The sequence below is a fragment of the Maylandia zebra genome, linkage group LG23, assembly GCF_041146795.1.
Source record: "Maylandia zebra isolate NMK-2024a linkage group LG23, Mzebra_GT3a, whole genome shotgun sequence".
NCBI lineage: Eukaryota > Metazoa > Chordata > Actinopteri > Cichliformes > Cichlidae > Maylandia > Maylandia zebra.
This window is the reverse complement of record NC_135188.1, coordinates 2,615,388-2,642,346: the sequence shown is the minus strand read 5'-3', so window position 1 is coordinate 2,642,346 and position 26,959 is coordinate 2,615,388. Positions and strand designations below refer to the sequence as shown.

Genomic DNA, 26,959 nt, shown 5'->3' with positions numbered 1-26,959 from the left:
CAAATGTCATCCAAGGACAGAACATCGACAGATTTGACACATTTCTCTAACGGTTCTGCGATTCCAATCCCAACCACAGGGGGAGCTGCTGTCACCTTTAAGTATATAACACCAACAACCTCTCAGCATGTCTCAACACAGTAAGTGACAGCTGTTACTTTTAAATGTCTGCCACATGTTGGGGAGGCAGATGTACCTGGGGGTAGTGTTGTCTGTGTTGGCATTGTGTTCACCGCTGGAGTGTCCAGAGGGGGCTGGTAGATCCCATCCACTGGGTTGATGGTGCTCTGGAGGAAAAAAAACAAACACACACAACGATGCCCTTTACAACAAAAAACGACATCAGAGCTTTGCTGCAACAATCTCACACACACACACACACACACACACACACACACACACACACACACACACACACACACACACACACACACACAGAGCTTACTGGTTTAGAAAAAACTAAATCGAAAGCAGTTTGGCTTTTAGTTCAGAAACAGTCCTACTCTGCAAGGATCCACCTGCTCCTTTATCCTCTCAAACCCAGAAGGGGAACAGTATGACCTGATCACAACTCGGTGCACCTATGTGAAGAGCGAACTAAACAATGCACCATCCAGCCGGCGCAGATCAATTTCCTCGCACTTGATTTCCTGGAAAGAGCGGCGTTGCCAAGCTTAATTAATGCAATCAATATGAAACCAACAACACAGCTTGACATGCAAACGGTAGGAGTAGCTCTACACAACTGCTAACGTTGACTCTTGACATCTGAGCAGCCTGTTTCTTCTTTAAAAAGGCCTGGGGGGGGGGGTCGGGGGGGTTAATAAACACTACAGTAGTAATCATTTGTAGAGGCCTGCCTTGATTCGTGGCAAACGCTGCATGCATACAAACAGCAGCCTGTCGACACCATGTGGTCACAGCCCCAACGACCCATCTGACAGGAACACCAGCAACCACACGAGATACACCAAAAATATCTCGCCCCTCGTTCCCCAACAGCTCACCGCCAGGAAACAACATTTAGTGACATTATAACGCAAACCTGACCTGCAGTTTCTGACTTCTACACCTTTTCTCTATTTTGAGATAATCTGAGCTCAACAGGAACGCAGCGACTTCGTGTTACGGCTGTGAGATTAGGCCGAGGTGTGACGTGAGGTTTTTACTGAACTGAGTTATAGGAATTACACTGACCTTGTTTTTCTCCGTTTATAGGTCAAGATAACTGACAATAAACCTTTATCTAAACGCTAAACAAAAAAGATACAGTCAGAGGTCAAGGATTTGCCCTCCTATCTCCAAACTTCCTGCGTCTGTTCTGTTCTTTCTACTTCTAATGGTTCCAGCGTCCACATGCCTTCATAAACGTAACTCGACGGCTTCTAATTAGATCCAATTATGTATACGGACCAGCCTATGGCTATGCAAGCACGACATGAGAGGAAAAAAGCATGTGAAGAGCAAGGTCATCAAAAAAAGCTAAAAAGGGTTTTAAACTCTAATGATCAATAACCTCTCTACCCCTCCAAGTGAATGCAATATTAATGCAATGAGCAGCTCTCGCAGCAGTGCAACCCCTCAGCCACCCACAGCACATAAATTATTTTGACATAACTACTGAACATGCTTCTCGTGAGCTTGGTTTAAATGATTCTTGCACTTTGCAGCAATTCCCCAGGCAGTGCAGTTTGACAGGGTCAAACGTGCTGCTGACGCCTGGAGCATCTTAAACAAAGGCCTACGGTGCATGCATCACTGCTGTGCAGGCAGTGACAGACATTCAGCAGAGGTACGATTAGTGGAAAGCCTATGGCATACAAAGGTGGCACGTGCAGGTATGTGCATAGGCAGAGCTTTCGCTGTGCTATTTATACTACATAATACTATACTTAATGATAAGAGATTAAGCCAGCTGTAAGATCAATGCAGTCCTGTGAGCTAGCCGGCTTACGCGGAGGTCTTGCTTAAAGTGGGAGGTTGTGTTGTATTAAACGATCTACAAACACTTCTCGATCCTTTGCTTTTTCCAAAGATGGAAGTAGTGATATCCACCTTCAGTTTATTTATTTTGCAGGTCAATAATTAGTAGTCATTAGTATACATGAGACACATAATCTGGTATTAGGTCATAACAACGGTGTCATGTTTTATCGCCTTTTTAGGTCTGGTAATTTTTAGAGCCGTTTTATTTTGAAAAACAGTTAACAGGAACTCTTACTGCTGAAAGCTTTAGTGGTTCAAAACGTGCGTAAATCCTGTCGTGGCCTTCAACACGAATATCTGCAGAAGCCCAGGAGTGCTTTCTGCACGGCTTTCCAGCTATTAGTGCTCAGTGGTTCAATAAGCAGGCAGTGTGACAATGACCGATCAATGGTGACTTCGATTCCTCTAATTAGTAAGTGAATAATAATAATAATAATAATAATAATGGATACTTTATTGATCCCCATGGGGAAATTACTTGTTTTTCTCTGCATTTGACCCATTCACTCAGTGAAGCAGTGGGCAGCCCACTAAGCAGGCGCCCGGGGAGCAGTGTGTAGGGACGGTACCTTGCTCAGGGGTACCTCAGGGTAGCCGTTAAGTGGATTCGAACCGCCGACCTTCCGATCATGGGGCGACCACTTTACCTACTGAGCTATCCCTGCCCCACAAGTGATGGGCAACACTTGTATACGCAGGCATGCGATCACACGTGTCCCATGTGCACTTACACTAGTGCATCTCAGAACACCGAGTATTGTGTAAAGGTTTATTTTTCATAATTTAATTTAAAGAGATAAACTTTCATATATTCTGTAAAGTGAGATATTTCAGGCCTTTATCAGCTACAAACAGCCAGTATGTCAAATTATTAGAAGGCTTCCTCAGATCAAACAAAAAGGATCTCCATATGCTGACTTATACACTACACTGAACATCATCTGTATTTTTGGGGTTTCTCCTATTCCTCTTGAACAATGGCAGACGCACTCTTGTCCACAGTGTGGATAAAACACAGTGGATCAACCATCACCAGCAGACGGCACGGCACCCTAAAATCACCCTAAAAATGTGACCGCAGCAAAGAAACAAAAAGGGAAAAGGAAAATAACCTGACTTTGCTCATTAATAAAACTCACTGTCTGGGCAATGAGCTGAATTTACACTTTACAATACGAGCCCACACAGTTATGCTAATCAATTTCTTTCAGCAGCATTTCTCCATCGTGTGGAAAAATGACCCACTGTTACCACTGCACTTCTTTTCCTTAGATTGCGATATCTCTGGGATTAACTGTGCAGCGGCAGAAAGGGGAATTTTCCTGGTCCACTTAAGATTAAAGCAGCTGTATGCGGTCCATCAGATATATGGCTTGAGTTTAGAAACGCTCTTACCTAAAGAGTGGACGCCGTCCGCTTTTCCTGACAATCCACTCACGGCTCAGGTAATTGCTACTGCTTGTGCAACTGTTCCTACCACACTTTCCATTAACATGCTTCAAAACAGCTTTGCTGTGGCATAAACTCGATCTTCATCTGGACAGCTGTCGAGTCAGCGTTCTTCCCAACGACTGTGGTTACTAAACTAAGAGTGAAGAGTAATTTACTCACACTGAAAATGAAATACTTCAATAATTTGAGGAACTGAATAACAGTTATAGGCCATCGTCAACAAAATACTAACATTTACATGAATGTTTACCTTTTTGAATAAAATGATAAACTTTTCACAATACTTGACATTTTTGAGATGTACTAATATACACTCAATGTGCATTTTGTGTAGCACCATTTGCACATATACATTTCATGTCTTCATGAAGGAAAAATAGTTACAAAATAAATAAATATTAGATTTTAGAGGAAGATATTGATTTAATTAAGAAGAAGGCAGCAGGAAACATGAAGGAAAGCTTAGACCCAAATTAGACTGCATGCACTAAACAGATCTGTACATCTGCTGGTCTAACAGGAGAGAGTCTATTAAGCGAGAAAAGAAAGTTAGCAGTTTGTTTGATTTCGACTTTTGTCATGGACAGAAAGGGTCAAACTTACTATAGGTCCGTTTGCGTGTTGCTGTTCGTTACTTTGGTCCTTAAAATTTTAAGAAGACAGTGTTAGACTCATTGTATGTGAAGGTTCAAGAGTCATTTCATAAAAGCATCGCGAGCATCTGCCGCGGTGCGGTGCAAACGAGGCCCGGGTCTCTCGCGTTAAGCTCCAAAACTTTCCCCAAGTTGCCACATACAGCGATCCTTTCATCACACGGTCAAATCCAGACTTGCCACTTCTTTCAGTAGTGAAAACGACAGGATTGCACTACTGTGTGAGATAATCCACGTGTGTGTTTTTTGCTTTCCTTATCAAACAGCTAACAAAGCAGAAACGATTGCTCCACTTCCTTTCAGAAGGCTGAACAGAACATGTGATGAAACGAACACTGGACAACACCCTCACCAACCACCGACCCAGATAGCAAGTGTAAGCAGGGAACTACCCCAGGGATGCGAGGTAACACAGTGCACACTCATGTGGTTTCACAAGAACAATGGTTATGAAGAAATGGCAAACTGCAGAGAGCGGACTCGTGCTGTGCTTACCTTGGCAATCTGCAGCAGTACAATACAGTGCTTGATGGACTCTACCATACTCTGAAAGGGAAAAATCACAGAGCAATTAATTAGGAAGGAAGTGACTTCTAAACCCAACAGGAAGGAAAATGTGTTCATTCTCTGACTTACACAAGTAGTCTCCTTCAAATGTTCAATTTTCTGTCGAAAGAACAGAAAGAAGTAAAAAAATGAGGTTAAAGAGCAGAAATACTGATGCGAGTAATGACGCCTGACTGGCTTCAGCCGGGGCTTGAAACTCCAGCTGTGAAAGCTTTGATGCAGTCGGCACAAGCAACCAGGTAAAGTGACCAAAAGCTGGTGTTAAACTCAAAGAGGAAGTGGACATATAACCCCAGAGGCTAGTGAGACGCCCTGAAGGTTAAACGTTTACACCTCTAATCTTCAAACATTAGAAGATCATCTCGGAGAACTGACCGGGCCTGAGAGGCGCTACAGAAAAAGGAAGATTGTAGTTTGAACAATAGTCCCCTTTTTACATCATGTACTTCTTAAATTGTCCATTAGTCAGTTAAGTGACTGAGAAAATGAACCACAAACTAAAAAACTGAACTACTGAATCGATCAGCCTCGCAGTCGCCAGCAGCTCGGTCCAAGCTGAGGGCAACCTATGGTGTGAGTAGAGGTGGTGGCAAGTTTTGGTTAAGCTTAAAGCAACACTGGAGAACAGACGGGTCCTTTGTCAGGACTACTGATCTTCTTCATGCATCTTTCCCCCATTAAGACGACGTCTGATGACGTCCCCTGTACCATTAAGGAGTTCTGACACCTCAGCATTCATAAATAAAGATGTGGTTTGATGACTATTAGAGTTTCTGGGATTTTCTAATGCACATCCAGTCATTTTGGACTCTAAGCAGGCCTGAAATAAAGCTGAAACCACTCAGTTAAGGAAAGCGCTTCAAGGGTTACTCCTTGAAGGATTAATTTTTATTCTTCATGGCTGATAAATAAATATCGAGGGGACTGAACTTTAGCTTTTGAAATAAGAGGATCACTTCTGAAATCACTGCTGCTTTAGGCCAGTTTGGAACAGAAATATCTGCGATACACCGACAGCTATCAGTTTCCATTCGCCCCCTGCTCCTTTGTTAGCAGCGGCTCTAATGATGCTGGACCGGAGAGGCGAGACGCGAGGACAGAGCTGCGCTGCTGATACTCACTCTGCGTGATTCATCCTCTTTGCAGTCCTTGATCTTCTCATCAAACAGCTGTGTGGACAAGAGATGAAAGAAAGGTTAAAAAACAGAAACATGGAATAAGAGCTATTCCACTGTCAGATGACTGTACAGATGACACAGTGGAAAACTACTGAGAGCTTATCTAAGGAAGGACATGTTACGTGGTTTCCTTAAGATGCTGGAGACAGTGTCTACTTTCTTTAAATACAGTTATCTGGTTTGTCACCACAAATCTTACTCACAAGAACTTCTGCTTTACCGAAAAGTAGACAAGGAAATGCTCGCTGACACAGATTCAATCTATAAATATAGGATGAGAAGCCACTGAAATCTACAACATCTATATCTACCTCACGGTGTGGATTTCCGTCGTGTCCTACCTTTAACTGATCAATCAGAATCTGTAGGTAGGCGTCAGCTTCAGCTAGCTTCTTGTCAAAGTCTTGAACACTAGGAACAAATCCCGTCTCAGCCTCCTAAAGACAAGGGAAGAAACACAGCTGAGCATCGGTGCAGTCCTCGACGCAGGTGTTGCAAAAGGTATTTGCATATTCAAAGTAAAGCACAAAACCACAGTCCATAAATCCAGGGCCGTGCATTCACATATTTATCTGTTAATTTACCAAAAAAACAAACAAATAAAGGGGGGAAAGCCTCTCATATCCATCGCCTCCTGGTCAGGTAGGCTTTATAAACTGTTACACAAAACGGTGGAGAGAAACATCAACAGTTCAGGAGAATTTTCCAGCAAGGTACCGTAGTGAGGGAGACATGAGTACTATTGTTTAAAGGCTCGTCTACATGAAAGGCCAGCAGGTCTGCCTGGTTGCCTGATGGAGGCCAACTCGTTTCAGGCCCTGAAACAAAGCTGAAATCAGGACTCATGACCGGAGAGCATTCGGTTACGGGCTGAGGTGCACTCAAATTCATTGTTTGTTAATTAGCTTCCTTTAACGGCCCCCAGACTTCACACACACACACACACACACACACACACACACACACACACACACACACTTTGTTACATAATAGCCATTAAAAGGTAATTACTAGACTATTGGCAGAACAGACGTGACCAGGCATCTGTCTGCCTGTCTGTGCGCACCCACCAAAGCACCCAGAACAATCCAGTAAGCTGTGACACAAAACCAAAAGACAGGAAAACGGGGGAAAATAAATAATTCACCCCCATTTAATCACCGAGGCTGTCAACAGCAAGGACACCGAGTGCCCGCGAACACACAACACCCGCCCTACGTCAAGCCAGCGGACTCAGGAGATGACTAACGGCGTGTGTCAACGCACTTTACCACTTTACAGCAGTTACGTGGAAAAACGCACAACACCTGAAAAGCCGCTCTGTCAAAACGAAACAACTGCTGTCAGAAGTCAAACTCTTATCAAACCGTGGTGGGTGTCACTGCTGCTTTGGAGCTGCCATGTTGCAGAGTCCAGCTGCGTCGCGAGTTTGAGGCGCGTTTTCTTGCAAACGAATGAGCTCCGATAGGAAAGTGAAGAAAAGCCATCAACACAAAGTCGGTGAAGTTTAAGCTTCAGAAAAACATATACACTCAGCAGCCATGAAGCTATGAGGGCAAACTTCCTCAAAAGGATCAAAGGTGCTTGTTCAGCTTAAAGGGGAAAATGTAGCTGTCTGCATGAAGGCCTGAGCGAAAAAAAGAGAAAACAAAGAAGAAAAAAAAAGGCTGTTGCTGTGCGTCTTTGGGGGGTTCCACCCAGACTGGCACAAATCCTGAAGAAACTTGCCGGATAACTCGCTACACTGGAAACATGTAAGTGGAGTATTATTCCAGTAAGGCATCGCATCAGGATACCAGCGACACGCAGCGAAACAAGTCGGAGCGAAAATCTCTACAGGAAACTAATTTCACAGTAAAGTGTTACAAGACCGATTAGAGATGAACCACCTGAGCCTCGACGTTTACTCTGCACTGCGTGAAAAGTCAAAGAACAGAAGTGAACAAGACTCTACTTTCCTCCATGTGTATTTAAAGCTGACTCTACCTGCAGAACAGCCCGGCGCTCTGTTACCACCGAGCAAACGATGCGTCCTGTTTCGACAACACACGTGACACAGGGGAAGTGTTTTTCTTTCTTCTTTTAACGTTTGGGAGCAGAAAGTCAGAGGCAGGTGGTTGGTTTATAAACAGCCACTGTAGTGCTCACTTCTGCCCTGTTCTGGAAATACTCCCAGACTTCCACTCCCACGCGTTTGCAGCGCGCAGACTGTCCATCCCTGTGACACAGCAGCAGGGAGGTTTAAGCGTGGCCTCCAGTGTTAAATTAAGACAAAAAAAAAAAAAACCACCCCGCCCCCCACACCCACAGAGCAGACTTTACAAACAACACTGCCCTCGCACACTCCCCCCTCCCTCCCCTGTCTATTTGTCTTTCCACTCAGCGTGACCCACTTTAAAAATGCTGCTGTCCCAGTGGCGCTGCAGCCGCGTAGCTTCTCCCCTCGCTCTGGTGCAGCGGGGCTTTTGCCCGTCTGTGTGCTGTTACTTACTGGGTGCTGTGCTCCAATAGACATGCTGCAATAAGCCAGTGCATCTCTCAGTCCATTTAGCAGAGTGCAAGGTCGCTTTCTCTGCCTCCGTATCTCTGTTTTCCCCACAGCTACAAACCGCCAGCTCAGCTGAAGTCACATTCTTTCCTCCTCCTTCAGCACCACAGACAAACAAAACAATTTCCTCCCTTTGCTCCCCACTGCGGTGTGCCAACGTAAACCCTAGCAGCCTTCAGACTGTTAGCGGGGCTTCAGCAGCAGTTATCAGCTAAGCGTTGGGTCTGAGCCGACTTAATCCAGGACCCTGCCCTGACAGGAAAGCCACACTTCCTCTCGCACAGGCGGACGAGAAAACACAAACCAACAGCAAGCGCTGAGAGGCACGAGCTTTAACAGCCACGGGGATTGGCTGAGACAGCCGAGGCAGATGTTTGGCCGATTGAGCAACCGGGTCTTGGATTGGGTAGCTGGGTCACATGATGCTTCGACAGCAGCGCTGCATAGGTGTGCGCATGCATGTGTGTCCGCACCGAGCACGCAGGCACACGCGTAGCACATCAAACGGATTTGCCACCAAAGGGAGAGAGGGAGGGCGAGCAGAACAAGAAAGGTGGGAGGGAGAGCAAAGCTTGGTTATGAGGATGAAGAGAGGCGATGAGGAGGAAGAAGCGTATCTGGATGAGGATGGGAGGGAGCATAGCGGAAGGTTTGTTTTGAGGGAGGAGAGCAGGGAAAGAGGTTGAGCAAAGAAACAACTGCAGGGCAGGAGGAGCAATTTCTACACTCATAAAAACAGATATAAACGCCGGTGGGACAAAAATGGCAGCAAGCAGGTCAGCAGCTGAGCAGACTTTCCATTAAACTTAAAAGCCTGCTCCTAAAACCTGTCCAGACTGGCCACGTATTTCCAAACATCCTCAGCCTACGATGACGCAAATGTCAGCATTTTTCCCTTTAATACAGACGTGAATTATCTTTCAGCTCTGCTCTCTTGAGGAAAAAACAGATACGAGCAATACTCGTAAAGCTTAAAGTGCTGATAACCTGCAAAGCCCATTCAAATCCATCACGAGTGTTCGGGTGTAGTTTATGCAAATACAGACTGCAGTGAAAGCTCTGATATTATTTTCATGGCAGGGTTTTCAAACTCGTTTACCTCTTCATCTAAACCAGGATCATCTTCAGGTATCACAAAGAGCGGCACGCTCGAGTTCGGAAATACGAACTGTGCGACGGGAATTTGTATAAATGGCAGGCAAACACCAGAGGATCCACGGAGCAAACAACTCCTCTGTTAACTGCAGTGGATTAGACAGAAAGACACACATCCAAAGAAGCGCTTGGTTTCATACCCGGAGTTGGAGGGTGTGCCGGAGGATAGTTCCCTCTAAGGCGTGGATCCACTTCTCCCGCTCGTCTGCATCTCGGGCTGAGGACAGAAACACAGAGACACACCCAGTGAGCCACGTTTTCCATCTGACACCATCTGAAGCCCATTGAAAGAAAAGAGTAATGAGAGCACTAAGATGACATGAGTACTGGTGACGCAGTGAGGGACACTGAATATTCACCTAGAAAGTTTCAGCGAAAACATGTTTACAGGTTTATTTCTCTCATGTCATTCGGTGACGGCAACCAAGAGATATTCTGGTAACTGTTCCCCGTGCCATACATGAGAGCTGTACCGATCCTTAACCAAACTCATGCCGCCCAAAATGTCAAACTTTCCCTTCTAATCAGAGTATTCATCAGAGCTTATAGGTCTGTGTCTAAATTACATTAACATAAATGTCAATAAAGCCTCTTTGAATTTGAATGAATCTTTATGCATGTTTGAGCCTTCCACTGAATATAATGGAACTAAATGGGACTTGGTCTTTGTGCTCACAGTACCAAAAGAACAAACAACAACAAAACTCTGTCTCTCTGGAAATCATGACCCGGTTTGCCCAAACCTACTAACCTCGTGGTGCGCGGTTTCATAGAGGAACTACACCCACTAAATGTTTTACAGTTTAGAAGGAAGTGTGCAACTACACGAAACTGCTCAACAACAAAAGGTGCACAGTTTCTTTCTCCTTTGTGTGAGCCAGTCAGAGTTTTTAAAAGGTGTTTTATTGGCGTTTGAGGCCTATAAAGTGAATTCAGTTCAATTTTATTTATACAGCGCCAAATCACAACGACAGATGCTGAGCGAGCGCTTTAGTGACAGTGGGAAGGAAAAACTCCCTTTTAACAGGAAGAAATCTCCGACAGAACCAGGCTCAGGGAGGGGCGGCCTCCTGCCACGCCACCTTCATTATGCCCAATGAGGCAGGAGTCTGACAGACAGACATTAAAACTGAAGCTTTTTAAATACGCTTCACTATATTTAACTCATTCAGACATAAAATCTTTGTCTGCATGACAGTAATGGCTGAATCAATACCATAAAAGTGACCAACTTTTATGGCAATTGTAAAAATGAGGACTTACAGCTCCTTTCCTGTGCTGCCACAGTACTGATTCTCATCTTTGTGTGAAGCAGAGCAGAGTGAGGCTGCACCCTCAGAGCAAAGACAGCGACATTAACCAATGACCCAGAACAGGCTCTGGCACATGCAGTACACACTGCAAAAGGCTCCTGGATGCTTTTTCCTGCCACTGGCATACGTAATATTGCATTTTCCTGCCAAGACACGGAATGAACTGAAGTGGATGGGTGCTAAAGCTGTACAGCACTGTGCCAAGTCTGAGCCAATCTGTTTACTTTTTGCTAAGAAAATGGGAAACAGGTTCAGAAATCTATTGAAACGTGTAAACATATATGGAACTACAGTATATAAGGCAAAAAACCCACAGAGTTTATACAATAGGAATATTTCTGCAGGACATTCAAGCTTTTGGGTGATGGCTCCCTTTTGTGGATTTCTGTCAATATGACCCCACGCAGCTCTGAGGAGACCAGTCTATGGCTGACAGTGTTTTTCTATCCAGGTGAGCTTTTACTGCACTGGGCGAGTGTTTGGGATCATTGTCATGCTGAAAAATAGAGCTGCAGCCAAACAGATGCTTTCCAGGTGTTACTGCATCCAAATCTGACAGTTCCATTAATTTTGGCAGCCCTCAATAGCTCTACCATTACAGATCGCTACAGACACAAATTTGGATTCACGACTCCAGAAGACCCGTCGCCAACGATCTTTAGTCCAGTTTCTGTGCCATCTTCAGATCGTCTTCTTGACACCCACAGAGAGACTTCAGCAAACAGTAGATGGGTCAGATGCATGTTTGTCTGTTTCTAAAGGACAGGACTTTCTGTTCGTCTGCTGCAGACACGTTTTTAGTCCTGCACTTCATTTATTTTTAAGGACACACTGCACACCATGCTGAGATATGCCAAGTTTCCACACAAACCTCTTTGGGAATCCCCTTGTTGGTGGAAAAATGCCTGTCAAAATGTCTCATCTTTAGCATTATTTCTAGACCCGTGTAGACTTGTGTATTATATGCAGACAAAACACTGACCTGTGAATCATTTGAACCATTTAACAAAACAAAAAGAAAACACCCGTGTTAACTGGCTTAAAACACAAAACCAGAAATTTGCTGGAAAAGGTCAGGTGCAAAGACCGGACAGAAAAAGCAGCTAATGTTCCAGGTGAGGACAGTAATCAATACAGTCTCCAATCAATCTCCAAAAGCTGTTAACAAAGAACTAAATATGTCCTTGAATTAGCTCCTAAACTCCATCCTGTGTAAGAGTCATCTTTCATTGAGCTGGAAACAAGACAGAGCAGCAGATGAGCAGGCTAAGGAGCGCTACAACAGGAAAGCTTTTAAAGACATTAAACGGCAGCCGAGGCTCGGGCCAATCCACTCAGACAGCACCTCGCTGCCCTCTCGCTTTCCGACTCTGCAGGGGAACAGATCTGCTGCAGCTAATGTTGTTCAGCTCTACTCACGACAGCCAGGCCATCCAAGAAAAGCTAATACAGGAACTGTGTCACAAGTCCAATCTTTGTCCTAGTTACTGATTCACATCTGGAGCTGTGATTTGCTTTGCCAAGGAGGTGTGAGCACATTATTCATCCACCTGACAGGAACCTATTTTGTTAATACTCCACCAACAATCACGTTTTGTAGAATTTAAACACGTGACACAGAAAAGGGAGCACGCAACAGCCCGCCTCGTTAAACAATCTTTAACCTGCAAGCTCCCCAGTACAATATCTGCGTTATTCCCATTTGTGTCCAGGTGAGAAAAGAGCAGGTAATCGTGCAGTGAATTTACAATGAGCGACCGCCATGTGCTCTACTCAGGAGCAGCTGACGCAAGCAGCCTCCTGCTGTGAGACGCGTGTGAGGGAGGACATTCAGACAATGACTCGACCTCCTTCTCAACAATTTCCAGAAGTTTTGGGAAAAAGAAAACAAAAAGACAAAACTGAATATGCAAATGTTTTCAGTGAATGTTAGCAGCATCTATAGTATGTGTTTGAATTCATATCCTTAAATAAAATAAAGATAATAATTAAGGAAATTTGGGGATTCCAGTCGTGCAGTTTTGCAGTATCGTCAAATTTAACCGAACAAAAAGGACAAAAGTCTGAAAGTTAAATGCTTTGTCCACAAATCTCCCATTAAACCCGCTCTTAAAGTTTTACGATGCCGTTTCCACCCTGTATAAACGAAACAGTCTGACAGCTCAGCTGCTACTGTCACAACACAGCAAAGTGTGCAGACCAAACCCGTTACTGAAAGCTGGGCAATGGCAGCGAGGCCCAGCAGGGCTATCAGAGGCACGAACGGGAGGGACCGCACCTCACACCAGCAAGCTTCAGGTCAGCCACTCGCACGCGCTGCAAATATTAGAGGAAAACCCACAAACTTTCCCACACAGAACAGAAATCACTGCAAAATCTAACGGCTAAAAATAAGATCCCCAAATGCTGCTGCCAAATAAAGACGAGTTTCCACACATGTAGCAGCGGTGCACAGTTCCACACACAGCGGAGATCACCTCACATCCAGCAAAAGGAACCGATACTAGAAAAACATATTTACAAAGGAGGGTATGTGTTGGTAGAATTTTCCACAGGATACAGCTCGTCTCACGAACGCTAAAGTACCTGCTGCGGATCGACCGATGTGTACAGGAGAGACTAAGTGAAAAGTTGGGAAAACAGATGAATTCAATAATATGATTAATTTGATGTCACACATTATTTTTCCCTCCTGTTATCCTTCAAAATGCAGGAAAATCTTTGCAAGCTTCTTTACAGTATCCTGCTGATTGCACAACATCATTATATCACTGTAACTGAGTTTTTCAATGAATCCCTCCCCACATGCACCGAGCAGCTGCTGAATGGTTGTGTATTTGACTCTCCGGGGATGTGGCCAACTTTAAGTGAAGTCAGAACTCACAGCGTGGTTTCCACACTACTTTTAAGCTCGATTCTTGTGGTTTTAACCGTTTTTCCTTATCCAACAATCAGGAAAATGAAAGAACTGGATGTGCAAGGATTTTGTGCCGAACCCAAAACAACAACGCTTACGTTGTCCCTTAAGGAGACCAGGATACTATCCACATGAACAACTATACAAAAAACAAAAAAAAAGCAATTCTGTGACTTGATGAGTCCGGCCCCGCGGACCGGAAAACCGCTCCAGCTGAGTATATAAACAAAGTTACGGTCACCTAAACTGTAAACAATGCCATTCACAGACAAGTAGACACACGACAGATGGTGCATGTGCAGTTACAACCAACACAGACAAATATCATGTCCAGTTTTGTACTTTTAACCCAAGGACTTCATGTTAAACCGTCAGTGACGTCTGCTTATGACGCTCAGCACTTCTTCGTTATGCTGCTGCTCCTTTTTCCCCGTGTTAATTATTCAGCCCACTTCTTTCTCCTCCTGCTATCCTCAGACATGCTATGAGAGGACTGGTCACATGTCTGAGCAAGAAGGCTGATGCTAGACTACAAGCTGCCAGTACTCTGACCCTGTAGCTCCCCCGGCGTGGTGCAGAAATCTTCTGAATGGTTACTTAATCGAAGGTGGATTGGTGGGAAAGTACTCTGTACTTTGCTCATTTAATGAAGATTAGAAGAAGATGAGCGTTGGCGACTTTTCAACCTGACACAAACACCGGTTTCATTCCTGAAATAACAGAGAGGTCGAAATGAAGATAAAGCTGTGAACAAAACGTATAACAAAAGGACAGAGCTGACAGTGCAGGTGATGCTGAGGTGAGGGAGGGCCCAGGAGAGACAGAACAAGACGGAGAACACACAGAGGTCTCTCATCCCGGACGTGTGCTGCCCGACTGGGAGAGAGAAGACAGATAGCTTTAGCAGATAACAGAAGGCCAGCAAAGAGCAAAGAGGGGAAATGAGGAAAAGGGCTCTCAGGCAGCTATGATGCACCGCCGGGGGAGAGAGGCTGATGAATAATGGATGTTTCTCTAAATAGAAGGAGCGCAGAGCCGCACTCCAGGCTAGCACAGTGGACTGTGAGCTCAGAACTATAATTTAACCTGTAATATGGACTGTGCAGTAGCAGCGTGCAGCTTAGAAATGAGCAGTTTTGACTGCAGGGATAAAAGGAAAAGCATCGCTCTGAATATAAGTTCTAATCTCAGTTTCTCGCTCGTTTCTTTACACCGGCGCACCATCCATGACCAGGAAACGCACACACTGGCCCATTGAGATGCTGCTGCCAGTCCTGTGAGACCGACTGCATAACACTCTTACTCCAGGATCGTTTTACAGCAACACAGAAACTAGTCCTGCTCGACATCCTCTTGATATCTCAGCTAACAGCTGATGCAAAATCTCATGTTCGGTGCCAATTTTTTGCTCGTCCTGCCAGCGGAGACACATGAGACACTTCAGTCCTCCGCTGGGTATTTGGAAAGCAGATGTGTCTTGCGTCAACTTTTCATTGTTTTCACTCAAACAAAAAGACGACCGTGGGAGGATTCGCTGCTTTCAAATCGACAGGTTTAACTCAAACGGCAGAAACCTTCGGTGTCTCACTGTCGCTGAACGCGCAGAAATTTCCCTCTTTGACTGATGATTGATTTGCTCTCATTAGAATATAATTTGCATCTCCTGCTCACACACTCAGTTAACTCAGATAAAAATAAATGCAATGGAAATATAAATAAATGCATCTTGACTGACAAACATCAGCTGCAGAAAAGCACCAGATTAAATAAAGACAATGATATTTGAGCCATTATTCACTGATGAATACATCCGCATGCGAGTTACTGTCCCGAGGGAGACAAAACGACGTCTCCACAGCGAACCAGCAACACCAGTAACATAAACATCCCTTTCTAAAATAACACAGCGAGTTTGTGCAAACATCTGAGGACTGTGCATACGAACGTTACCTCATCGCGGACAGTGACTAAACAGTCGTAGTCTGAACTGTCCTTGAACCTCGACTGCAAACCCTTTCTACCATGCACCACGGAGCGCACTGCTCCACCCTGACCGTACATCCCAGAAGACAAACAGACGACGCCTCCTTGCGATCCTTTCGCCCCGGGCTGGCATGCATGCTGACGTCGTGGTTTTCTCCTTACCCTTGCGTTTGTAGAACCACAGCATACAGCTTCGGAACACAGACATAGGAGAGGGCATGGAGGAGGTGAGAAGGGCGGGGGGCCCATGGACTGTGGCTGGTGACCCTCAAGGAAGGAGGTGAAAGGGGATGCTGGTAGTGAAGTGTGCAGGGATTTGGTGGTGGCGAAACAGACAAATGGACAAATGGAAGGGCGGAAATGAACCAAAGTTAGAGGAGGTTAGTTAAAGACCTGGCGGAGCGACAGGGTAAAAAAGGTGTCTGCGGTGTACTGAACAGGATGGGTCCCTGTCAAAAGGAGGAAGGGGCTGACAGGACGCGAGGGAGGGGGGCGATGCTGTAGGTGGGAGCCAATCCTGTCCCTACGGAGCGACCGGCTGTTAGAAAGCGAGCGACGGCAGCAGCGGTGCGGCGAAAGTCGAACAGCAGGAGCAGCAGCAAGAAGAGACCTGAGCTCAGCAGTATCCCCTTATTATTCCCAGTGGCTCAACTGCAGAGACACATAAGCAGCAATCTTCCTCTTCAGCTGCAGTGGAGACGGCTGAAGGGAAAAAGAAGTCTTAATTGCTTCTTCTGCTCCAAAGGAATCTGTTTAGCTCGCAGTGGAACAAATCTTGTTTACCGAAATATGTCAGTCCAACTTCAGAGCTCGAAGAGGAAGAGAGAAACAGCTCAGACGCTTGCAGCATGCTTTGAGATTGTGTAGATGCCAGTGTGTGCGTGTCTGCTGGCAGTAGAGCAAACCAATCCAAGACGTTAAAAGGCAGGAAGGGGAGAGAGAGGGAGTGAGAGAGCAAATGGACAGCATGGCTGAATGCAAAGCATTCACAGAGGACTACATAGAGGAGAAGAGGGGGGCTGTAAGAGAGCAGAATTAACCGGGGGGACGCCTCACCTTGGAAATGGAAAGTCTTCTGGTCCACAGTGATGGTGAATGTGCTGTCGTCCTCGTCATCGATGCCGATCACAGCTCCCTGGGCAAACAGAAAGAGAGGAGGGGAGAGAGAGAACGGGAAAAGCAGGCAGTCAGACAGGGACACGTCATACTCCACTTTCCATTTCGATCTTCGTGCCCTCAACATGTCCCCAACTGGCTCTCATTTATTAATCAACCCTAGTCATTCTCAGCAGCTCACCCTCTTCTCTTCAAAAGCTCAATTTCCTGTTGCCTCGTCATCTTTTTCCTCAAAAACTAAAATAAATCACCGTCTCTCTCTCTCTCGCAGACACACAAAAATGAGTGCAGTCTTTTGGAACATGGTAGAGAAGAAGGGAGGGGAGGAGGTGGGATTTGGGAGAGTGAAGGAGGAGAAAGGCAGGGAAGGGTGGAGAGAGAGAAAAAGTACACCAGGGAGCAGCAGCCAAAAAGGAAAAAAGGAACTGCAGAGGAACGGCCTGCTGGCTGGCTGGGGCATTAGCTCCTAGCAACAGAAACAGGGCGTGTGACTCAGAGGTTGCTTACACAGCAAATCTCTGTAAGGGGTGGATAAAACAGCTGTAAAATCTGTTTGTTGACCCCTGAAAAACTCTGTTTTTTACATTTTTATTTTATACAACCTTTATAAAGTCTGTGCCATTGCTTTGAACTGACTTTCAGGGACACGTCTCTGTTCTGAGGGCTTCTGGATTGTACAGTATCCAAAGGAGCTTGCGAAGAAAAGCGTCTGGACTTCTTTAAGTTGCTTGAAAACGTTTCACCTCTCATCCGAGAAGCTTCTTCAGTTCTAAGGTCAAATGGTGGAGAGTCCCAGATATAAACCTAGTGGGAGTTTCCCCCCACAGAGGGTCAAAAGGACCCCTGATGATCCTCTAATCGCCTGATCCAAGGTGTGAAACTGGGTGTGGGTCCCAATCAGCCAGAGTTTCGGGTGAGCTCATTGTGAAACCTGGCCCCACCCTATCATGTGATTTCCTGAGGTCAGATGACTCTCCACCATTTGACCTTAGAACTGAAGAAGCTTCTCGGATGAGAGGTGAAACGTCTTCAAGCAACTTAAAGAAGTCCAGACGCTTTTCTTTGCAAGCTCCTTCGACTACAATGACCTGGATGACTGAGAACCTTCACAGACATTGTACAGTATCTTGTGATGTGTTGTAAACCTGTAATATTACAGGTAAATTAATATTAATTTGTCTTATATTAAAAACTAAATAGTTAAAAAACAGGTCACTGACAAGAGATTCATATTTGTATGCACGTGTCTGGAAACGCATAATGAAACGGATACAGACACCCAGCCCTTATCAAATGTGACAGATGATACCTGCAACCCTAAGTGCAGCAAAACTGCATTGCATGCACCAGCCACTTTATTAGGTACACCTGTAATTGCCAAGAGCAGCTCAAAGCATTTGACAGTGTAGCTATGATGAAGACAGCCTGCTGACGTTCAAACCGAGCATCAAAATGAAAGAGGATTTAAACGACTTTGAATGTGTCACGATTGTTGTTGCCAGATGGGCTGTCTGAGTATTTCAGAAGCTGCTTATCTGCTGGGACTTTCTCACACATCCAGAGTTTACAGAGAATGGTCTGAAAAATAGAAAATGGGTAAAAAGTATTCAGGAGAGTGTCTGTGATCGTCAAACCGTGAAAGAGATGGGCTGCAGCAGCAGAGACCACACCAGGCGCTGCTCCACACCTCTTTATTTTTGATTTCTCAGTTAACATAAGCTTAATATTGTAATAATGGACTACACAGCACTAGGAAAACAATTTCAGTGGACAAGATGTTTTTCTGAAAGTGGTCTAAATAATTTAGAGAAGTGCTCCCTTCATGGCATGTTCTTCATACCATCAACAATAGCAACTCAATGCAGAACAGCTACCAAAACCTGATTTTCATAGAGGTCGATTATCTCTTAATACAGCTCCATCCTCACTGTGGACGACCTTGGACACTGATGTTCCTCTAAAAACATGAAGGCAACAACTTCTCTGGCATAACTCAAATGTGCTGCTTGAAGTAGTTGGAAGTTTGCGAGCAAATCTTCATTTGGCCTGGAAACCAATCATTTGTTGGTCTATAAAAAGCTCTTCATGAACCAGGTGATCTCAACATTTATCACTGATTAAAGAAAATAAGAACAATGGCAGGTTTCTTGGCATTAATGTGGGCAGGCTAACAAACAGTCAGAGCTCTGCTGAGCTGAATATTCCTTCAACTTAAACGAGTAATTAATTAATGTATTTACAAATAATTTTAACCATTAAAGAAACATTTACATCCATACGGATTAAATACAGCAACTTTAGTAACTGCTGATATTAAAACCAACCTTTCCAAACCGACTTCAATAATTTCTTACTAAGCCACTAAAAGAGAGCAGTAGAGTTATCAGACTATATTTGGCTGTAAAAATCATATAAACATGTTGCCTAGTGAGATACTCATGCTCAGGATGGCGTGACAGCCTCCAGTAACAGTGTATAAAATCATGGAGTCATTTTTGATCAGATCCTTCAACGCGTATATTAAACAAACATGTAGCATTGCTTTCTTCAACAGTAAAATATCTCTAAAATTAAAAAAGCCATCTCAGAGTGATGCTGAAAAACTAGTTGATGCATTCATTTCTTCAACAGTAACTCCTACAATTCATTTTTATCAGGTTGTTCTAAAACATCCTACAAAAGCCTTCGGTGAGTCCGAAGCGCTGTAGCAAGAGTGCTGACAGGCACAAGAAAGACAGACCATATTTCTCTCACACTCACTTTTCTTTATTGCTTCCCAGTTAAATTTAAGTTTCCTCCCATACAAAGATAAGACCCTATCATATCTTACAGTATCATATCAGCCTAACAGAGCACTTCACTCTCAGAATGAATGCTGACTTGTTGTTCTTAAGACTTGAACAGGATTTCCAGTAATGCATCGACAGATGTTCATATACCACTGCAGCATATCCTGAACATGCGTCTTCTTTCTCTTTTCTTCTTCCTCTCACCCCCACCGGTCAGATGGATGCCCCTCCCTGAGCCTGGGTCTACCACAGGCTTCTTCCTCTCTTCCTTTGTTGTCTGACTGTTGGGCTTTTCTCCCAAATACTGCAAACTCTTTACACTGCTGTATAAAGAGCCTTTAGGTAACCATTGTTGTGATATAAATAAACCTGTATTGAATTAAAATCTCCGAGCACCATTACCTGCACCCTGCTGAATCAGCAAGGTGTAACTAATGAAGTGGCCAGTGAATTTTATAGACATGGAAAACTCCACCATCATATAGTTCCTGTTAAACCAAATATATAAACATACTGTGTGAAAGTGTAGTAAACATCAGTAAACACAAAACTGGACGCAACATCCAGCCTAGCCAGAGAGGCTGTCTGACAGTGTTTAGATTTAATAACATGTTGGTTGTGATATTAAAACTACACAGCGTTGCTCGAGGGTTAATAACACGCAGCCACAACAATGACTTTGTTGACAAGAGTTTAATTAATTTAATGACGTAAATGTACTAAACTGCAGTCACCACTGGGTTTGGACAGGGCGTTTTTCACAGGTAGTGAACGACTGACATGGTGCTTCTCTTCATAAAAATAGCACCGGCGATTGTCTGACAATTGAGGACGTTGTGGAGTGAGAGGGTATTGACCAAATAATCAATCAGGATAATGCAACCCAGTCATGAAGTGTGTTGACAGCATTAGCACAGTTCAGGATGGGGATGCACTCTCCTACATCCTGTCTGATTAAAATGTTTGAAACAAACGACATCATGTATGTTGACTGCTATTTCATTATCACAGAATAATGTTGACTTTCACTGCAAAACCACTGAATATTCAATTGAAGGAAAATGCCCTGCAACCAGTATAACGCTACATCGGAGGATATGACTTTGCTGCTATTTAAGACGGGTCAAAGCAGAGTGACTCGTTAAGAGTTTGTTCAGGGTTTTAATCTGATAGTTTTCTACAATCTCATTTGCCATTACTGCATGATTACATACGAGTACATGAAACTGGATCCTCTGTACAGATAGTTTCAGAAGATACTTCCTCTTTTCGGTCCTACCTGGCTAAAATAGTGAGTGCTTATTTTTAAAATAATCAACTTTCTCCTATTTTTTAAGTCAACCAGCCAACTGAAAACACAAGAAACTTAATATGTTGATGTGCAGCTTCCAGGAAGTCTAAAGGTTAGAAGTGTATAAAATGGCTACGTAGATACGGACAACAAGGCCAGACTAAGAAGCTCTGTTTTGGTCACATCAACAATCTCCTCCCTCGTCTCGAGTGTGCAAACTTTACTTCAACTCAACCTTTGATCCCAGTCATGTTAGAACATACAGTGAATTCACAAACCAAGGACAAACAGGTTTACTTTCAAACGCAGCAAACCAGCACGATGAGCAAAAAGCAACCAGACACTTTCTTTTAACCTTTTTATTGGTCAACAGACATAGTTCTGCTTTTTATCCTTCATGTCTTTAGACATTCACAATTATAAAAAGAAAGCTCATTCTTCCAAGGCTCCCTTGTTATGAAGAAGAAACAAACACACAAGTATGACAACTGCTGCTATCTAGTGGACAGCAGCCAAAACTGTAAGTGCTCAGAAAAGGAGAAGTGCTTTACTGGAACGTAGCAGCAGATTTATGAGTATGTGAAACTCGTCAAACTACGTCAACAAACAGAGACCCGTCAAACCAAATCATGTCAGATAACCAGAAACAAAGGTAAAGCAGGTAAGCAAGGACGCACAGGATACATTTAAGGAAAACTATCACGAAGGGTTCGAGGCTCTTACCCTGAGTCGTACGCAGCCTCTTCTGGATCCTCGCATCATCTTGTCTTTTGACTGTGAATCAATAAAACAAACAGTCAGGGATCAAAACATTTAAAGTATGAGAACATGATGTGCATTTAAATGCAAGCACATTTTTACATGTTTATGTTCGGAAATTTCAATAATTCCAACAACTTTCAAAAGTCCAGAAGTTCCAAAAGTCTTATTATAAGAAAATAGAGAAGATTTCTCCTAAAATAATAAAAGTAAATGGCAGAAAATGTGACTGATGTCGTGGCTTAATAATTCATGTTAACCATATTTTTAGAGTTACTTTAAAAAAGTTTCTTACTTTTTGTTGAAATGAATAACGCTCAGAATAAATTTGGACATGAGCAAAACAGGGATGCAAATACAGGCAGAAGTAGAGGTGTCTGTAGCTCAGGAGGGAGTGCAGGTCATTTACTAATTGATCTGACTGCTCCAGTCTGCGTGCCAAATACCCTCGGGCAAGACACCAACCCCGAGTTGCTCTCCGATATATCCATCAGAGCATAAATGTGTGTGAATGTTAGACAGAAAGCACTGTAGTAGAAAAAGCATAGAAAAAAAATCGTGTGCTTGTGAATAAGGCATGTTGCAAAAAGTGCTCAGGTAGAGTATAAAAGCGCTAAATCAAAGCCAGTACACACACTCACCCTGCGCATGAATGTCAAATACATACATACACTCTCTCTGATCTTGGAATAAGTTGGGCTGAAGGTTCTACAGTGTGTGTCTGATAACTTCTCCTGAGTGATCACGATACACTAAACTGGAGATTTCTCTTTACCAGGATAAAAAATAAATTTTTTGACACTCACTGGATGAACCGACATTCAGAACAATGGCAAAGTCAGCTCTGGAAATCACTTGAGCCATTTGTAGACAACTGCAGATTCCAAGATCATCATTTTAAAAAACTATATAAATACAAATTATTCAGTTCTGTCAGCACTTCACTAACCTACGGAAGAAGACCCTGTCACCCTCAGATGAGTGACGCTTGCTCAGGATGTTCAAGAACCATGAAGATTCAAGCCATGAAGTGTAAAAGCGCTGACCAAGAAGTCGACACCTTCGAGCTCAACTGAAATTGTCAGTGGCCCACACGGACAAACCAAATGGTGTCTAGAGAAATGTTTTATGACCGAATGAAGAAAAAGAAAATTGAGCTGTTTGGATGCAATGGTCATTATTTTTGCCACTATTACAGATTTATTTTTGTAGACTAAAGGTCAAGCTTTCAAACCTAAGAACATTGTACCAACTGTCAAGCATGGTGGTGGTAGCCCCAATATGTATTCAAATTCTGCAAAGAGTTAAAAAATATCCAGCCACAATTATGCCAGAAGCTTATTGATGGTTACCAAAAGTGTCTGGTGAAGGTGCAACTCACCAAGAAACATCTAACCAAATAATAGTCGGGTTGTATGTATATATTCGAGCCGCTATGTGTATTTTTGGCCCAGTGTGGATTAGAAAATCCTAGATAAATTCAAGTTCTTGTATTTTAAAGTTCTTAAAGAAATAAGTTGTGTGTAAACTCCTGATCACAACTGTAGCGGATATATTAGACAGAGAATCAACAAACTAGGGCTGCTCAATTAATCGAATTTTAATCACGATTACGATCTGGGCTTTCAACGATCATTAAAAATGACTGAGCCAATTATTAGCCCCTCCCTCCCTCATGCTTTACTCTTGCGCTGCTCCGTGTGGTAAATCGAGCGCACCTCTCTGCATTTCGAACACGCATCACAACAATTAAGAGGACCCGAGGGAAGCTCGGAAAGCTAAGCAGAAGTTATTTGGACAGGAGAGTGACTGCCTTGGTTGAAAAAAGAGGTAAAAAAAAAACTTCAGTGGTGTGGAAACATTATGGGTTCGCGGAGTCAGACGTGGATCAAGTAGACATAGTGTGTAAACTTTGCTATGGTGTAGTAGCTGCACCACAGAGCAACACTGCAAAGTTCACTAAACATAGATGTTTACATTTTTCATTTATTTCTTATATTGCAAACATTTGCACTGTTATCAGTATTTGCACTATTTTATATTATTTTTTAAAGTCATTATTCAATACATTGTTATTATTAACCCTTTAAAGCCAGTCAGAGCAGCATGCTCTGTTTTGTGTAACTATTTTTAAATCCCTGTAGAACCTGAACCATGTAAGCTAGCGCAATAATTTGTTTTGCATATGAAACCGGAGGAGTTGTACTTACATCTGATGCCATCAGCTTGTCCTAAGTCACGGTTTGCTTCCACATAAAGCTTTGCAAAAATTGCATAAAAAGCACTTGCAGGAACAAAAACATAATATTCCAGAAACACTTTGCCGATCTGATCAGCTGTTCTTAACACTTCCCACATTGAAAAAGACGTCAACGTGAACTCTCGCATTTCCTGCCCGAAACCGGAAGTGACGTCATTTTCGCGGAAAATGTAGTTTTTTACTTGTAGGCCTTAAAAGCCTATACTGGTGTTTTTATAAGTCATGTTTGACTTTTCTGAATAGATTCCGTGATGCTTAGAACTCGAATTGCACTGCTGGAAATAGTTTATTTTGATGCACCTGCTGTTTTCTTTGCAAATTTGCATCATAGGATTGTTTTTTTTTTGTTTTTCCTGCAGTATATATAAAAATTGGTGTATCTCCAAAATAAAACTATGAAGATACTCAAAATAAATTTCCTGTTGTTGTAAACTATTTTTTGCAACTTTTTTGTATTTAAAGTTTTGAGGGATAAACCTCTTAAATTTCTCCAAGTAGAAATATATGTAAAAAAAAAAAAAAAAAAAAGATTTTCAATTTTTTTTGTAGTTTATTGCGCTTTTTTGCAATTAATGTAATTACTATGGACTTAATGCATACATATTATTAAAATTTGGGCTATAACAGTTGTATTGATGTATAGCAACTTGAAATGCTCCCACAAATGGCACTACAGCATGTAAAAAAATAATATAAGCTCTGGCGGACTTGGTTCTATGGTAGGTCTTAAAGGGTTAAATAAATATCGTCAAATAATCGTGATCTCAATTTCAGTGAAAATAATCGTGATTATCATTTTTGCCATAATCGAGCAGCCCTACAACAAACTGATCAAAGACCCACAAGACAACACACATGCCATCAATACAATGTTGGACCGCCAATCAGGATTATTTGAGATCCTGTTGGCAGATTCTTCTCACACCTCCTCCTATCATGGTGACGACTATAATTCAGCACACTAACTGCAGTCACGGTTACCTGACAGCTCAGGTTACTGTGTTCATCCCTTCAGAATAACACTGTCAATCGCTCTCCATGTGAACAAGAGTACATTGATTTCTTTTTCACTCTGTCAGAGGAATGGACGGCACTCGCTCTTCCCTACAGCTTGTTTCAGCGGTTATAACTTTTGCCTGGTTTACAGTCCACATTATATACTGCTCAAACACCCGGTGAGGTTAACTAACCAGCAGCCACTCTCTACCTTTGCAGTGTAGCTTTATGGCTTTAAGGAAACTAGTGAACGCTGTTCGCTTGGTTAACTATCAGAACAAAGGTCGCCTCTCACGCATCCACACACATTTCTCTCTTCATTTCCCCTGACAGTTTAAACGATCCATAACTATCTCTACGTGAATACTGTGGGGTTTTAGCGTGTAGCTGTGCTAGCTAGCCGCAATTGCAGAAGCATGGGCAAAAAATGCTATCACCCGATTGGTCAGTTAGCATTCGAAAGCCTCTGCTATTGGCCAACGTACGCATCCGTCACCAACAGAGACTCGCCTCGCTTTGCCAGCTGAGACTCCCAACTCCTGACAAACACAAGGCCCTTCTCCCACTTCTGCTGGCGACCAGCCGCAACTTCCACAGTCTAACCTCCTGAGCAAGACATGCTGACAATCGCAGCCGAGATGAACGTACCGTGTAGTACGACAGCAGGCCGGCATTGTAGTCCAGAACAAACCAGCGATACTGCCAGCCTTTCATGACGTTGGTCCACTTGCTGAGCGGCCCCTCCATGATGGACGCCATCTTTACAACAGGCTCTGGGCGGGGAGGAGTCGGATATGGTGTGGGGTAGGCGTCATGGTATGAGGAAGATTATCGTTCTGATGATGATGATGACGCTCATCACATTCAGCATTCAGTGAAAATAAAGTAAGAGTAGTCACTTGACCAGGAGATCATGCTCTGACACAAAACGACTAAAACTATAAATAAATAAATAATCATCCAAGTAAAAGTCGTTTCCAGTGATTTTGATAAAGATGTTGTTATTATATTATTGAATCTTACCTTTTTTTTTTATATCCACAAACGTGTGAATTACCGGAGTTCATTTTAAGTGTCTGCTATGCTGTCCTAGTTTCATCAATTATTTTTTTTACAGAAAAAGTCAAATACACTACAGATGCTATGTTTGCTTTGACAGTGCTGATGGAGAACAGTAGAGAGAGTTGCAGGACATGTATGATGGTTGTAATACAACAGGGATTGGATCTGAGTCCCTTCTTGGTTGCCATGGTGATGGACAGGCCAGACCAGGGGCGCATCCAGAATTTTTTCATAGGGGTGGCCATATGGGGGCCACTTAAAATATTGGGGTGGCACACCAAAAACAGAACGGTGCATGGGTGCTGCAGAAGGGTGGGGGTGACAATGGGAATCGTGAGGGGCATACAAAAAGCCCCTGGGTCAGACAGGAGTCTCTGTGGACTATGGTGTGTGCAGACAACGTTAGTAAGGGTAGGGAGTAGGTGGCAGAGAGCCTAGAGAGGTGGAGGCATGCTCTGGAGAGAAGAGAGAATAAAGTCAGTGTGAGTGAGATAGAAGACGTGTGTGAATGAGAGGGAGAAAGGCTGAACGATAAACATGGAAAGAGTAGAGGTAGTGAAGCTCGATGAGTTTATACACCTGGAGTCAGCCATCCAAACCAAAGGACGGTGTACAAGAGAGTTGATAGAGACAGGGCCTGCTGCTTGACAGTAAAGATTTTCAACTTGAATATTTTATTGATCTGTATCCAATGTGTAATTTTAAGTGTTCCTTAAGCTTTTGAGCAGCATATTTTACACAGAAAGATTTAATTCAAATCAAGTCAGTTTTATTTATGTAGTGCCAAATCACAACAAGAGTTCTCTCGAGGCGCTTTGTGTTGTAAGGTATAGACCCTAAGATAAAAAAGAGAAAACCCCAAATAACAAATGGCCCTCATATTAGCAACACTTGGCTAACATCGTCTGTTCCACTTGAAATTTACTGCAAATAA

The 26,959-nt window shown here is 43.4% G+C and overlaps 1 protein-coding gene across 5 annotated transcripts in view; it reads right to left on the bottom strand.

The window, feature by feature from the left end:
• osbpl9 (oxysterol binding protein-like 9) overlaps positions 1-25,770 on the bottom strand; it is a 34,948-nt gene extending 9,178 nt beyond the window's left edge. Inside the window, exons 1-10 of one of the 5 annotated variants that reach the window (XM_004555077.6) lie at positions 25,612-25,770; positions 21,672-21,722; positions 16,809-16,887; positions 9,680-9,756; positions 6,178-6,273; positions 5,780-5,827; positions 4,728-4,757; positions 4,587-4,637; positions 4,042-4,080; positions 197-287 (exon numbers count right to left, since the gene is read on the bottom strand). In XM_004555077.6, the coding sequence (XP_004555134.1) occupies positions 197-287; positions 4,042-4,080; positions 4,587-4,637; positions 4,728-4,757; positions 5,780-5,827; positions 6,178-6,273; positions 9,680-9,756; positions 16,809-16,887; positions 21,672-21,722; positions 25,612-25,722 (673 nt within the window). In that variant the 5' untranslated portion in view covers positions 25,723-25,770. Of the gene's footprint in view, positions 1-196; positions 288-4,041; positions 4,081-4,586; positions 4,638-4,727; positions 4,758-5,779; positions 5,828-6,177; positions 6,274-7,203; positions 7,455-8,229; positions 8,699-9,679; positions 9,757-16,808; positions 16,888-21,671; positions 21,723-25,611 lie in introns of those variants that run through there. The other 4 variants (XM_004555078.6, XM_012920143.5, XM_004555079.5 and 1 more) reach the window with 4 other exon arrangements.
• Between the last annotated feature and the right edge of the window lie 1,189 nt (positions 25,771-26,959).